Below are 15,965 nucleotides of genomic sequence, written 5' to 3'. Positions count from 1 at the left end.
TATTGTGATGTCTTACTGCTGACTGACCCATTCATCATTATAAAATGTCCTTTATATCTCATACTCATTAGGATGACATTATTTAAAACAAAAGCAAAAAACTAAGTGTTGGCAAGGCTGTGAGGAAACCAGAACTTCCATGTACCTCGGCTAAGACAGGAAAATGGTACAGTTGTTACCAAGAACAGTATAGAGTTTCCACACAAGTTAGTGGAACTCTGGCGCCGCTTCTTGAAACAGCCATGAGGTGGAAGCAGACAAATGTCCATCGATGGTTGGAAGGCTTCTGCCTTGTGCTTTTGTGTGGTCACCTGTGCCCTTCACTGTCTACCGTGAGGCAGGATCTCCTCAGCACTCTGTACAGCAGGCCTGTGGACTGTAAGCTTCTGGGGCTTCTGTCTCCACCCGAATTTTGCCACAGGAGTGCTACTGCATCAGCGTTATGTGGGCTCTGGGACCCGAACTCAGGTTCACCCACTAACAAGGGTGAGGTTGCAGTGACCCTGAGTCGTACAGGCCAGTCTCTAGGAGCTTCCCTGCACCGCTTCAACCCTCTCGCTCTTTTTATGTTTTCTTGGTGCTGATTAATCTTTCACTGCTGGATTGAGGGTGTGGACCAGTGGTAGAGCTGTTTCATACCACAGCTGAGGACCTGGATTTCATCCTCAGTGCCAAAAAAAAAAAAAAAACTTTTAAAAAATTGGGTCCTGCCGGGCGGAGGTGGCGCACGCCTTTAATCCCAGCACTCGGGAGGCAGAGCCAGGCGGATCTCTGTGAGTTCCAGGCCAGCCTGGGCTACCAAGTGAGTTCCAGGAAAGGCGCAAAGCTACACAGAGAAACCCTGTCTCGAAAAAAAAAAAAGAAAAAAAAAAATTGGGTCCTTTCTCAGAGATGCTGTCCGAATTTCCATATTTATCTGCCTCTGCTTATGCAGCTCCTCTTTAACAGTGGATGTAGATTTTTAGCTCATATTCCAGTACGTCTCTTTGGAACGCTCTCTGAGACTTGTTCTGTGGCCCACTGTTGCACTGCTGCATCTTGACTGACATATTTTCATTTTACACAGGTGATATTCTTGAATTTCATGGTCCAGAAGGAACGGGAAAAACAGAAATGCTTTATCACCTAACAGCCCGATGTATACTTCCAAAGTCAGAGGGTGGGCTGCAGATAGAGGTCTTATTTATTGATACAGACTACCACTTTGACATGCTTCGGCTGGTGACTGTTCTTGAGCATAGACTGTCGCGAAGCTCCGAGGAGACCATAAAGCTCTGCCTGGGCCGATTCTTCCTGGCCTACTGCAGCAGCAGCATGCAGCTGCTGCTCACGCTCCACTCCCTGGAGGCTCTGTTCTGTAGCCACCCCTCTCTCTGCCTTCTCATTGTGGACAGCCTGTCGGCTTTCTACTGGACAGACCGCGCCAGCGGAGGAGAGAGTGTGGCCCTGCAGGAATCTACTCTGAGGAAGTGTTCTCAGCTCCTAGAGAGGCTGGTCGCTGAGTACCGCTTGCTGCTGTTCGCGACGACGCAGAGTCTAATGCGGAAAGCCTCGGCCTCAGCAGAGGAGCCTTCCTCCTCCAAGCACGCGGGCGATGGAGACGTAGACTACAGAGCCTATCTCTGCAAGGCTTGGCAGAAGGTCGTGAAGCACAGAGTCATCTTCTCCAGAGAGGATGAGGCCAAGAGCAGCCGGTTCTCGTTAGTTTCACGTCACTTAAAAAGTAACAGTTTAAAAAAACACGTTTTTATGATCCGAGAAAGTGGGGTGGAGTTTTGTTGATCTCTATCATCAAAAAGGCTTTTGAGACCTCTAAGGCAAGTTATAAAGTCTTCTGTAGGCTAAAGTGGTTTGATTCTAAAGTTCTTGATTCCGCGGAAATTAATATAAACAGCACAGTAAAACTCGACTGTGGAAGGTCAGTCAGCACACTGCACTCCACTGAGCTTGTTTTGGAACTCAATAAATGATCCGCGTTTAGACTGAGTCATGTTTTGAGTACTGTAGGAAGGGTTCGTTGCTGATCCCTTGCCTCATTGAGGCGCTGTGGCTGGAGAGGGTGTGCAGAGCTTTTGGCTATTGCTTTAGGCAGAGGAATGGGCACAAGGGCCGCCTGCTCAGCTGCCTCCCTCAAGAAGCTGGAATGAGTTGGGTGTGGTGGTGCTTGCCTTCAATTTCCAGCACTGGGAAGACAGAGGCAGGTGGATCTCTGAGTTCAAGGCCCACCAGGTCTACATAGTGAATTCCAGGACAGCCACATTATGTACATGAATAGAAACTTACCACCCATGCAGCTTGAATCCTGGAACCCTGACTGGGAGTGGCAAAGAAGGACAGACAGACACAGGGAAGCTGGGGTCCAGTGGGCGTCTGCCTCTACTGCAAACTCAGCATTCTTACTAGGTACAGCACAAGAGTGTTGGTAGCCATCTTGGGAGGAGATCTTTGTAGGTGAGCTAGTTGTGGGGCGTTTACCCAACCACCCCCACAGTTCCCCAGAGTTTTCTTGAGTGCGAGCAGCAGGAAATATTAGATAGAAGGATTTATTGCGGAGAATATCACGGAGATAAACAGATAGAAAATAAAGGATAGCCTCGAGAGGGCCTGGAACCTATTCCAACGGGCCCCGACTGTCTCTGCCCCAGGGTTTTTATAGAGACGCCAAGGGGTGGAGCAAAAGACCTCCTCCCCCAGCACAGCCAAGTGCAGACCATCTCAGACACCTGTACTCAGGCCCGTGGTCTAATCATCCTCTATGCGGACCTACTGGGTAAAGCCACGAGGAACCCGAGAACGGGCTCCCACAGCTAGTCCTTGCACACACTGGACAATTGCCCACAATCATTCCTGAGGAAAGCTTTGCCGTTTCTGCTGAGTCTGGTCCATATGTGTAGTGGCTTTGCCAATTGTCCATGGGCCTAAGCCCTTGGACTCCTCAACACGGCCATGCCTGTGTCAACAGTGCACATTCACGAAGAACTTAATTAACTCGGCTTCCTCAGCTCCCTACAGGGAATGTCATTAATTGTGTACAATTGGACTGGAGAGATGGCTCCACGGTTAAGAGCACTGGCTACTCTTCCAAAGGACCTAGGTTCAATTCCCAACACCCACATGGCAGCTCACACCGGTCTATAACTCCAGTCCAGGGTATCTGACACCCTCACACAAATATACATGAAGGCAAAACACCAATGCACATAAATTATAATGATTTTTTAAGAGATTTATAAGCCAGGCATGGTGGCTCACACTTTTAATCCTAGCACTCAGGAGGCAGAGGCAGGTGGATCTCTGAATTCTGGAACTTGCAGTTTGGAAATAATGCTTCCAATATCCTACTGAATATAGAACAGATCCCAGAACAGAGTGAGTTCTGGGACATCTAGAGCTTGTAGCATGAATCTTAAAGAGTCTTATTAATAAAACAAACCTGAGCCAGGTATTGGGGTGAATGCTGGATGGTCAGAGAGACAGAACAAGCCACAGCTAACCTCACCTGGCCAACTTCTCAGCTGACCTTGTTTCCTCAGACTGGAAGCCTCTGTGTCCTCATATCCGAATGGCTCTCAGATGAACTGTGCTGCTCAAAACCTAAAAGCTTAACCAGCCAAATGCTGCTTGTTCCTGGTCTTCACGCCTTATATATCTTTCTGTTTTTGCCATCACTCCCTGGGATTAAAGGTGTGTGTCACCATGCCTGGCTGTTTTCAATGTGGCCTTGAACTCACAGAGATCCAGAGGGATTTCTACCTCTGGAATGCTAGGATTAAAGGTGTGAGTGCTACCATTTTCTAGCCTTTGTATCTAGTGGCTGTTCTGTCTCTGACCCCAGATAAGTTTATTAGGGTGCACAATATTTTGGGGAACACAATACCACCACAAGAGCTACACAGGGAAACTCCGTCTCGAAAAGCAAAACAACAAAAAAATTTTTTTTAATTATGTGTGATTAAGATATGCTAACAAAAGCTTCTAGAGAGGCATGAGGAAGGGACAAAATGGTCATTTTTGGGCTGAGAGGCTTAGCTCAGATGCAGAACAGTTGTCTAGTGTGTGTGAAGCGGTTCAACCTCGTCTCTGAAGAAAGAAGTTATTACTTAAAGATTGTATGGTTGTGTGCATGGAAACCCAAAGTCATCTGCACAGAGATGACTAGAACTTCAAGTTTAACAAATTTACCAGCTAAGAGACTGGCATTAAATGTTTCTGAATAGTGAGGCTGGAGAGATAGATCGGGGATCAAGAGCACGTGCTGCTCTCGCAGATGAACCCGCATGGAGGCTTACAATACAACCGTCTGTAACTCCAGTCCCAGGGGATCTCCTGGCCTCTGGGCACCGGGCATGCATGTGCACACACATACATGCAGGCAAATACTCGTACATAAATAAAAATAAACCTTTTCAAAATATGAACATAAGATTCAATGTCATCAGCCATTAAAAATACAAATTAAGAGCTCAGAAGACAGCTCAGCAGGCAAAAGCCCTTACCACCAACCTGAGTTCTCTCCCCAGGACTCACATGGTGGAAGGAAAGAACTGATCTCTGCAGGTTGTTCTCTGACCTCCGTACACTCACTGTGGCATGCTCACCCTCCTCCCACCCCCACTACACACACACAACAAATACATGACATTAAAATTTAACTATATATCAAGATATCAATAAGATGCCATCACGTGTGCACTGGTGACAGAAACAAGGGCCCCAGTTGATGGCTGGTGGGATGCAGAACCGTGAGAAACAAGCACATGGGAGATGGAAGTTAAACCCATGGACCTTTAACCATATATCCTTGAGAAATTCTGCTGCGCATAGAAAAGACATCAATACGCTGATTAGCACTGTTTATCACCTGAAGCAAAACCATTACAGTAGAATGATAGACATATTAGCATTCATAAAGTGGAGCCCGGTGGCAGGCTGTTCACACACTGGATAAATCTCAGAACATTTTTATTGCATATTGTAGAAGAATGCGTTCAGTATGATGTAGCCCTGGCTCTTCCTCGGGGAAGAGCACACTAATTGTTTATCCAATACCAAATGCTCATCTCTGAAAACATACATACAATAACATTGTACATACTAAGAGGGTTTTAGTTATATATTAGGAATATATATATATATAGTATACTTATATATATATATTATATATATATATAAAACAGCAATTAATGAAAAAACGCCATGAATTTGAAAGAGCAATGAGGAATATATGGGAGGGTTTGGAGGCAGGAAAGGGAAGGGGGAAATGATGTAATTATAATCACAAAAAAAAATAGGGTTTTTTTTGAAAAAATACTAAAGTACAACTTGAAGTTTGTTAACATAAATTGATATCTTAACAAAACTTGGCAAATTTTTCACTAAGTTTTACGTTCTAGAAAGGTATCATGAAAGCCATCTTGACACCCAAATCCAATGACAATAAACTATAAAAGAATAAATGGGGGGGCAGTTGCTGCCATGCCTAGCAAAATAATACTTTTTTTGAGTGTAAAAATATTTATTCTATTGAATTCAGATGATCTAGAGCGTGCATGGCCTGTGGAATAAATGGATTTGCCACTCATCTGTAACTGGTTCAGTGGTTGAGAATGGTTTTAGCATTTTTTTAAAAATTTATTCATTTTACAACCCAGCCACAGCCTCTCCCCATCCTCCCCTCCCAGCCTTTCCCCCTATTCCACTCCTACCCTCCCAACCTCCTCCCAAAATAATACTTTTTGATGGCCTTATAAAGACATATTTTATCTACTATAAAGTTCGTGCATTTGAAGTACACTAATCATGGTTTGTCTCAGTGGTAAGGCACACTTAACATGTGCATGGCCCTGGGTTCAATCCCTGGCACCAACAAAGCAAGTATACTCTTTGATGGCTTTAGTGTTCTAAGTTATACAGTCATATCATTTTAGAATAGTTTCTTTTAGAAATGTCTTAGTGGTTAATTTTATGTGTGTGGGTGTATATGTGTGGGTGCGCGCATCACATGAATGCAGTGTCCATGGAAGCTGCAAGAAGGCGTCAGGTGCTCTACAACTGGAGCTACAGCTGGTCTTGAACTACCATGTGGCTGCAGAGAAACAAACATAGATCCTCTGCAAGAGCAGCGGGTGCTCTGAACCCCTGAGTCAACCCTCCTGTAACAGCCCCATACCTGGTAGTTGTCACCCAGGCCTTTTCCCCCAGCGCTTGGTACCCAATCACTCACTACTCCTGTTTTCTGTCTGTACTCAACTAACGGAGCCATCTCCATAGTCCTGTTTTTCCTTTGTTTTGTTTTGTTTGAGATAGGACCTCTAGCCCAAGTTATTCTTGAGCTCACTAGGATGATCTGGAACTTCTGATCCCCCTGCCTCACTTCCTGTGTGCTGGGATCACAGTTGTGCACCACCACACCCCATTTTTTCAGTGTCAATCTAATCATTTGCAAAGCTCATTGTTTGCTCACCCCACTCCTACTAATGGACTCTTAATTTGTTTATATTTCCCCTAAGTCCCTATATATGGCTTAGTGATAATCCAATTATGTCTTTTAGATTTTAAAAAGGGGGCTCTTCCTTGGTTAAAGGGATGTTGGCAGCTTTGTGCTTTTAATACAGTAATCTCTACAGTAAATGTAAGAAAAAACAGGTTCATCATAAAGGTAGAGTTTGGGCAGCATCCATGAATCTGAAGGGTTCAATTTTTGGGGATTTAATTTGTATGAACTGAAAAATATATTTTTTGCCTAGTGTAGCAAAATTAGTTGTTTGTGATTTGAAATTCTCCCTGAAGTGTGAGTCACTTGCACATACCTCTGTTTGTGTTTCAGGATAAGAGACTTGGATTTTAGCTGTGGTGGAAATTGCAGACTACTGTGGTTGTCATGCATGCCAACAAATCACACAGAATTTGGGGAGTGTGCCTCTGTCCTGGATAGGCTTGTGTGAATTAAAAACACAGGCTAATGTTTTATGTATCTTCAGCCTGATGTTTTATATCATATTTCATCTGAAGTCTCAAATTGACACACATTAACCTATATATTTTTAAACCTTTTCAAAATTATACTTGATATGAGCTTGATACTAAACTACCTTATTACAGTTCTGAAGCTGGCAAGTGTGGTGAGTGTTTCCATGGAAACCTTAATGTAATATTCCCTTGCTTTCATTTAAATTTCATTTTTAATATTGCATTAGCGTTTTTGCATTTAATGGGTAGATATTTGAATTAATATTGAAGTGCCCACTCTAGTATAAATAAAATATAAGAAATGAAAATGTGATTTTTCTTCTGAGGAACAAATGAACGTGTAATCCAAGATGATGTAGAAATAACAGTACTTGAGTTTTAAATTATTGGGTTCCATTCATTTCAGAACTTCTTAAGGGATCCCAGGGAAAGATAAAAGAATGTTTGTGGATAGCTACACAGTCCATGTCTTTAACATCACCAATACAATTCCTAATTCCTGGAGCCTAGTTGGAAGGTAATTTACTGTGCCCTGACTAGTTTGTCTGACTAGATGACCACTAAAGGCTCCTTTCCTGTGTAAGTCCTCATTGGCGTCATTTGTAGGGTGATGCACTTTATCTTACTTAAAACAGCAGTTATATTACCAAGTAAGGCTTATCTATTTGAATCCATTATATAAAATCTAACATACTACAGATAAATTCCAGAATACTGTGCATTCTCTTTTTGTATACTATGCATTCTTGACTGCACACAGTATGCTTGCATAAGATTGTGAATACAGTATTGAAAACTTAAATAAATAGGGTCAGGAGAGAAGGCTCAGTGGGTAAAGCACATGCTGTGTGAGCAAAGGACCCGAGTTTGGTGCCCAGCACCCACTTAAGCTGAGTACAGTGGCATACCTCCGTATCCCCAGCCGTGGGAGTAAAGGGAGACACACAAATCCTGGGGCTTGCTGGCCGGCCAGTCTAGCCAAAATGGTGAGCTCGGGTTTAGTGAGTGAGAGACTTTGTCTCAAAAAATAAAGTGGAAGGACTGGAGCGATGGCTTAGCAGTTAAGAGCACAAGCTGCCCTTACAGAAGAACAGGGTTCGACTCCTAACATGCACATGGCAGCTCACAGCCATCTATAATTCCAGTTCCAGGGATCCAATGTCCTCTTCTGCCCTCCATGGGCACTGAACACACATTAATTAACTAATTAATTAATTAAAAATAAAGTGGAAAGTAATATAGGAAGATACCCAATGTTGACCTGTGGCTTACACAAACACACACACACACACACACACTTGCATAAACCCACATACATAATAAATACATCTAAAAATAAGTAAAAAATAAAATGTTAAGTGAAATTTCTTTGAAAAAGAAAAGAAGAAAGTCTAAATATATGTTGTAGTGATTTGAATAAGAATTGCCCCCATAGGCTCATATATTTGAATGCTTAGTCATCGGAGAGTGGCACTACTTGAGAAGGATTAGGAGGTGTGGCCTTGTTGGAAGAAGTGTATCTGTAGGCAGAGTTGTTTTTTTTTTTTTGGTCAGGACCACTGGCTCCCAGCTCCCAAATAACCACACACAGACTTATTATTAATTACAAATTCTCATCCAATAGCTTAGGCTTATGACTAACTAGTTCTTGCAACTTAAATTAACCCATATTTCTTTTTTCTTTTCTTTTTTCTTTTTTTTTGGTCGGGGGGGACATTCAAGACAGGGTTTCTCTGTGTAGTTTTGGTGCCTGTCCTGGATCTCGCTCTGTAGACGAGGCTGGCCTCAAACTCACAGAGATCCTTCTGGCTCTGCCTCCCAAGTGCTGGGATTAAAGGTGTGTGCCACCACCGCCCAGCCCCATATTTCTTATCTATGCTCTACCACATGGCGGTAACCTTTTTCAGCACAGCATGTTCATCTTGCTTCTCTCCATGTCTCCTGGCGACTCTGCCCTCCTTCTTTCCTGTGCTCTATTTTTGCCTGCAAGTCCCACCAAACTTTTGCTGCCTAGCTATTGACCAGTCAGCTCTTTATTAACCAATGAGAGCAATACATATTTACAATGTATAAAAAGATTGTTCCACAGCACTTCCCTCTTTTTGTCTAATTAAAAAGGAAGGTTTTAAACTTTAACATAGTAAAATTATATATAACAAAAACAGTTATCAAGTAAGAATTACAGTTACACCCGGCAGTAGTGGCACATGCCTTTAATCCCAGCACTTAGGAGGCAGAACCAGGAGGATCTCTGTGAGTTCAAGGCCAGCCTGGGCTACAGAGTGAGTTCCAGGAAGGCACCAAAGCTACACAGAGAAACCCTGTCTTAAAAAACCAAAAGAAAAAAAAAAAGAATGAAATCAAACTCCATATGGAGGTTCTTTGATGCCCATCATCTTCTTTTGAAGTAAATTGGTGCTGTCAGGAGCAGATGAGTCTCACTATCATGAAAAGCCTTAGTGTTGTTATCTGTTTTTTATTATCTACAGTGGCTGCCCCTTAAGCAATGGATTTTGTTCCCTCAGGCTCTTTCAAAGCTACTAAGGAAAGCTTTATCTAAATCTAAAAAACTCACATTTCAACGATTTATGTGGAGTTCTGCTCAATGGAGAGAGGCTGAATAGCAAGTAGCTAACCTTTTCCTTTTGCTGTTGTCTTCCAAAAAACCCAACATCCTTCTCTCAGCCCCCACTTAAAAGACCCTTGCTACACGTGGTTCCTCCTTACCACTTCCTGTCAGCTACTTGCTGACTCTGTCTCCTGCTTGCAGATTAATTTTATTTAACCAAACACATCTTTGAATTGTTAACAAAAGCAGTAGGAATAAATGCAACACACTTTAAAATAATATTCCCAAACCCTCTATGTTATTAAACACCTTAAATGACATATTCTATAGGCCTTTGAAGTGTTTGAAGACTATCTGTCTATCTAAATATATCTCTTTAACCTTGAAAACATACCTACTATTACAAGTTTCATTATTAGAGATGACTAATTATTAACCTGTATTTCTTAATTATACATTACATTTTTAAATGAACTACATAAGCACAATACCCCAAACAAGAGTAGAAACATCCCTACAGTATAACAAGAATAACTTTATTGTTTGTTTGTTTGTTTTTTTGTTTTTTTCAAGACAGGGTTTCTCTGTGTAGCTTTGCGCCTTTCCTGGAACTCGCTTTGGAGACCAGGCTGGCCTCAAACTCATAGAGATCCACCTGCCTCTGCCTCCCAAGTGCTGGGATTAAAGGCGTGAGCCACCACCGCCCGGCCAAGAATAACTTTAAATTTGTAGCAATAAACCAAAATTCATATCAATGTAAAATATTTTGAGATTAATAGTTGCTTTGGGGATTAAAGTAGATTGAATAATCTACTCTTTTTTTTCTAGCATTCCTATGACATATCCCCCTTTTTTTCCTTTAAAAAGAAATCTTTGAATTTAACTCTTTTATTTAGCTTTTTTTCTTGACTATGACCAATAACAACTTGTAACCAATTCCTGCTAAATGATAACAAACATCCATAACCCATCTTTTGGGAATGTGGGCATTGTTTTCTCTAGATACTTCCTATTCTCTGGAGCACTGTCATCTTTGGGGGAACCTTGAGAAAATTTAGAGTAATGGTTAAGTCTTGGCTGGAGTAGTCTCTGAGGCTTGACCATCTCAGCCAGCATCCTTGAAACTGTTCTGGATACAGAACTCTGAGGAAACTGCAACAGAGGCATTTTGAGATGTTGGATCACCTGGGCCATTTGTTTTCATTAGTGTCTGTTCCCCCTGTTCTGAAAATACATAAACTTTCAAAGGTAACATATCTGTATTAATACAAATATAAACTGTGTATTGTACACAAGTTAGTCAAAGATGATTTTTGTTTTATGTTTGAGCAGATAAAATATACATTAGGTGTCTTGTAGTTGGAGTTTTTTGTTGTTGGTGGTGGTGGTTTTTTTTTTTTTTTGGTTTGTTTATTTATGTTTGTAGTCAGAATTTTCAGGGGGTCTTCCCTAATCAAATGTAATCCATATCAACCTGGAATGAATCCTTAGCCTCTCATTTTCTGTGGAAATAAAAGTATAACCTCTCCCCAATATAATATATTTTTGACTTACATTTTGAAGTTAAGACATTTTAAATATATATGGGTTGGTTTAATTTAGCAGTTTTTATAATCCAGTGACTCTCAGCAGCTATTGTCTGTTCATCAACAATAAAAAAAATTTAAGGACAACACAATAATATACAGGATCCAGACTCCCTGTGTATTTTCCATCTTTACAGTGGCTTTTTTCTTTTATATTACTTTACTCCTTTTTTAAACTCCTTTATGTTATTATTTTTAAACTTTTTTATGGCTAGCTATACCCTTTCTTCTTTCTCTCCCAAGCCTTTGTACATTTTTAAACACATTGTAACCTGTTTAGAGGTTTTTATTTTCTGCTTGGATCTGTCCTTACTGTGTATCTGTAATCTTTTTTGTCTGCATGAACAAAACCTTAAACCTCCATGAAGCTTAGCTCATGGCATGCTGGTGGGGCTCACGCCGGTGGCTCAAGCCCACAGGCAGCGGCTGGGAGATGCAGCTCTATATGGCAGCTAGTATGAGACTATGAGACTAGGAAGCCACATTTGGCTCTGTTTTTGTGTGTTTGGAATCTTTTTTTAACCTTTCTTAGGTCCTTCGTGGATGCAGGTGTCAGACGCTAGGTGCCATTTATAGGTAGAGGTTTTTGTCAGGACCGCCAGCTCCCAAATAATTACACAGAGACTCATTGTTAATTATAAATGTTTGGCCAATAGCTTAGGCTTGTTACTAACTAGCCCTTGCCACTTAAATTAACCCATATTTCTTATCTATGCTCAACCACATGGCAGTACCTTTTTTCAGCATGGAATGTTCATCTTGCTTCTCTCCGCGTCTCCTAGCAACTCCACCCTCCTTCTTCCCCATGCTCTCTTTTTTTGGGGGGGCGGGGTTTTCAAGACAGGGTTTCTCTGTGTAGCTTTGCGCCTTTCCTGGAACTCACTTGGTAGCCCAGGCTGGCCTTGAACTCATAGAGATCTGCCTGGCTCTGCCTCCCAAGTGCTGGGATTAAAGGCGTGCGCCACCACCGCCCAGCTCCCATGCTCTCTTTTTGTGTGCAAGTCCCACCTAACCTTTTGCTGCCTAGCTATTGGCCAGTCAGCTCTATTAGCCAATGAGAGTAATACATATTTATAGTGTACAAAAAGATTGTTCCACAGCATGTATCACTGGGAGTAGGCTTTGAGGTTTCAAAAACCCAAGCTGAACCTAGTATTGCTCTCATCCTGTTAGCTACAGATCCAGATGTAGAACTCTCAGTTACTTCTTCAGCTCCATGTCTATCTGCCTGCCTGACACCATGATCCCTGCCATGACAATAATGGACTAAATCTCTGAAACTGTAAGCAAGCCTCAATTAAATGCTTTCTAAGAGTTGCCTTGGTCATGGTATCTTTTCACAGCAATAGAACACTGACTAAGACACATATATAAAATTTTATGGCCGGGCAGTGGTGGTGCATGCCTTTAATCCCAGCACTCCGGAGGCAGAGGCAGGCGGATCTCTGTAAGTTCAAGGCCAGCCTGGTCTACAAAGTGAGTTCCAGGAAAGGCGCAAAGCTACACAGAGAAACCCTGTCTCAAAAAACCAAAAAAAAAAAATTTTTATTGTGGTTGGTGGTTGTTTTTTACTGTTTTGCTCTTTGTGGGCCCATCACCCAGCTCCCATATAATCACGCAGAGTCTTATTCTTTCTTGTGAATGTCTGGTCTTAGCTTGACTTATTTTTAGGCAGCTTTTCTTAACTTAAATTATCCCATCTACCTTTTACCTCTAGGCTTTTACCTTATTCTGTTTCTGTATATCTTTTCTTTCCTTCTTATTCTGTGTCTAATTGAGTGGCTGGCCCCTGAAATCCTCCTCTTCTTTTCTTGCTCCCCAATCTTCTCTTCACAGATTTCTCCTATTTATTCTCTCTGCCTGACAACCCTACCTATCCTTTCTTCTGCCTAGCTATTGACCATTCAGCTTTTATTAGACCAATCAGGTGTTTTAGATAGGCAAAGTAACACAGCTTTACAGAGTTAAACAAATGCAACATAAAAGAATGCAACATATCCTTGCATCATTAAATAAATATTCCACAGCACAAACAATTGTAACACATCTTTAACTAACATTCCACAACAGTCTATGGTTGGAATGGACACTTGGGTGTCAATAGCCTGTAGTTCTTGAGCTGGACACTGTGACACGTGCCTGTGATCACAGCATGTAGAAGGCTAAGTTAGGAGGATTGCCTTGATTGAAGGCCAGCCCTGAACTACACTGTACCAGGCCAACCAGGACTTATACCAAATACCTGTCTTTAAAGAAACCAGATTTTGATTCTTGTTGATGCACTACAATGAGTATCATTCAGTCCCACGTGTAAGAAGCTCAGTTAGGATCACAGGGTTTTATTTTACTCCCATTCTCCCTAAAAGAAATTTGGAAAATTATAAATCCATTCAAACCTTTTGACTTTTTAAAAATTTTCATTATTAGTTTAATTAATGACAAATTATTTAATTTCTGATATATTAATGTTTTAAGTATATGTATTTATTTGTGTAAACATGTCTGTGTGTGCACCTGTGTCTCTGCACCTGGAGGCCAGAAGAAGGCATCAAGTGTCCTCCATCACTCTCTACCTATTCCCCTGAAGCAAAGTCTCTCCCTGAATCTGGCATCTGCATTTTCTCTGCTAGGCTGAAGCCAGTAAACCCTGGCAACCCTCCATCTTTGTCCCCCTTTAGAGCTGCAGTTACAGGTGTGGAGGATGCCAGGTGTGGCATGTGTGCCAGGACCCGAATTCCAGGTCTAATGATTGTGAAGTGAGCACTCTTAACCACGGAAGCATCCCTCTAGCCCCCATGCTAACAGTTAAGATAGAAATATCTATTAAATATACCTGGAAAGACCTACATTTCAGAACTGGAAAGGAAGGGTGATTGCCACAGCCTGGAGGAGAGGCAGATGAGGATGCTTGATGGCTGTATATTTCCAGCTTTACAAGATGAAAAGGTTGCTTCTTTTTTTCTTTTAGGTTTTTCAAGACAGGGTTTCTCTGTGTAGCAGCCCTGGCTGTCTTGGAACTCGTTCTGCAGACCAGGATGGTCTCGAACTCACAGAGATCCCCCTGCCTCTGCCTCCCAAGTGCTGGGATTAAAGGCGTGAGCCACCATACCTGCCTTGAAAAGGTTTCTTAAGTTGTCTGCACAGTGATGTGTGTGTACTTACCACAATTAAGATGGTTAACATGGTAAACACACACATTGGTATAATGCCACATTAAAAAAATTCAAAGTAAGCCGGGCGGTGGTGGCGCACGCCTTTAATCCCAGCACTCGGGAGGCAGAGCCAGGCGGATCTCTGTGAGTTCCAGGCCAGCCTGGGCTACCAAGTGAGTCCCAGGAAAAGGCGCAAAGCTACACAGAGAAACCCTGTCTCGAAAAACCAAAAAAAAAAAAAAAAAATTCAAAGTAAATTTAAAAAGTAAAGCTTGTATTTAACAGTTAGAATTTTATATTAGTTCTAGTTTTTATTTTTATCCTTCCCCCATGAAATTTTAATCTAATCTATTTACTTCTTTGATAATATATTATTGGCTTTTGCCAAATCACATGTCTCTACAACAAATATGTGCACAAAAGTTTAAATTTGAGACAGTTTTTCCCTCTGACCTCAAAACACCAAGTATTTAGTAACTGATTTAAAAAGCTCTGAGGGCCAGCAGGGGATATAGCTCAGTTGGTAGAGTGTCTACCTAGCATACAGGAGACCCTGGGTTCTAGTCTTTAGTGCAGATGGTGTTACACTCCTCTAATCTCAACACACTGGAGGTAGAGGCAGGGCATCAGCAGTTCAAAGTCATCCTACTTAACAAGTTCAGGTTCAGCTTAGGATATATGAGTCCATGTCTCAAATAAAGAAAAGTTATGAGTACATCACTATTGTTGAAAGCAACCTAAGTATTTCAATTGTTGATAAAAATAGATGTGATGGTTGGTTTCAACTGCCAACTTGGTAGGATTTGGAATCACCTCAGAGCTACACCTTGGATGTATCTGTAAAGATGTTTCCAGAAAGTTTTAACTGGGATTGGGGGAACTCCCCCCAAATGTGGGCAGCACCATCCCATGGGCTGATGTCCCAGACCAAGAGGACTGGCTGCAGGAGCATCCATTTCTTTCCGCCCCTGACTGTGGGTGAAGGGTGGTTCTTCACCTGATACTCCCACAACCTCACCTTCTTCCATGAAGGACCTTCAGACCGAAAGTCCAAATAAACCTTTCTTCCCTGGGTTGATTTTTGTAGAGTATTTGGTTACAGAGGTGAGAAAGTAACTCATTCAGAATGCTGGACCAAAAAGTGAGGCTACACTGTAAGACCCTGTCTTAAATGAACAAAGACCATTTTTCCAACTTGTAAATAATTGTATATTTTATATCCCGTTGATGTGTTAATTGCAGGCATTTTACAGAACAAAGAAAATCTTAAATGATATTAATGCTATTGTTACATCTCCTTTCAAGTTTCTTAACCATTATAATGGTTTAAAACAATCTGGGGAGGGCTGGAAGGAGAGCACACTGGTCTTGCAGAAACCCAAGTTCAGTCCTCAGCACCCATGTCAGGCAGCTTACAGCTGCCTGTTACTCCAGCTCTAGAGGTTTTGATGCTGCTAGCCTCCACAGGCACCCCACACATGTGCACCAGCCCACATACAACCACATAATTAAAAATAACTGTTTTAGAAATCTTTAAAAATAATTATTTCAGTGGTTGGTTCCAGAATTTCTCATAAGAGGACAAAACAATATGCCAAGTCTAGTTTGGAGTATTAACTGTAGAAACTCTCATTTTTCTGTAATAATTCTCTTTTTTCTGTTACAAGGAGCTTTGTGCTATCCTAGAAT

At 41.7% G+C, this 15,965-nt stretch overlaps 1 protein-coding gene across 1 annotated transcript in view; it reads left to right on the top strand.

The window, feature by feature from the left end:
• Window positions 1-14,393, top strand: part of Xrcc2 (X-ray repair cross complementing 2) — a 38,413-nt gene extending 24,020 nt beyond the window's left edge. The window contains exon 3 of the mRNA XM_052721206.1: window positions 1,067-14,393. Within this exon, the coding sequence (XP_052577166.1) occupies window positions 1,067-1,782 (716 nt within the window). The 3' untranslated portion in view covers window positions 1,783-14,393. The remainder of the gene's footprint in view (window positions 1-1,066) is intronic.
• Window positions 14,394-15,965: the final 1,572 nt, after the last annotated feature.

The sequence above is a fragment of the Peromyscus californicus genome, unplaced genomic scaffold, assembly GCF_007827085.1.
Source record: "Peromyscus californicus insignis strain IS unplaced genomic scaffold, ASM782708v3 Scaffold_6__1_contigs__length_162567912, whole genome shotgun sequence".
Lineage (NCBI taxonomy): Eukaryota > Metazoa > Chordata > Mammalia > Rodentia > Cricetidae > Peromyscus > Peromyscus californicus.
The sequence above is the reverse complement of the archived record's forward strand: the minus strand, read 5'-3'. Positions and strand labels throughout refer to the sequence as shown.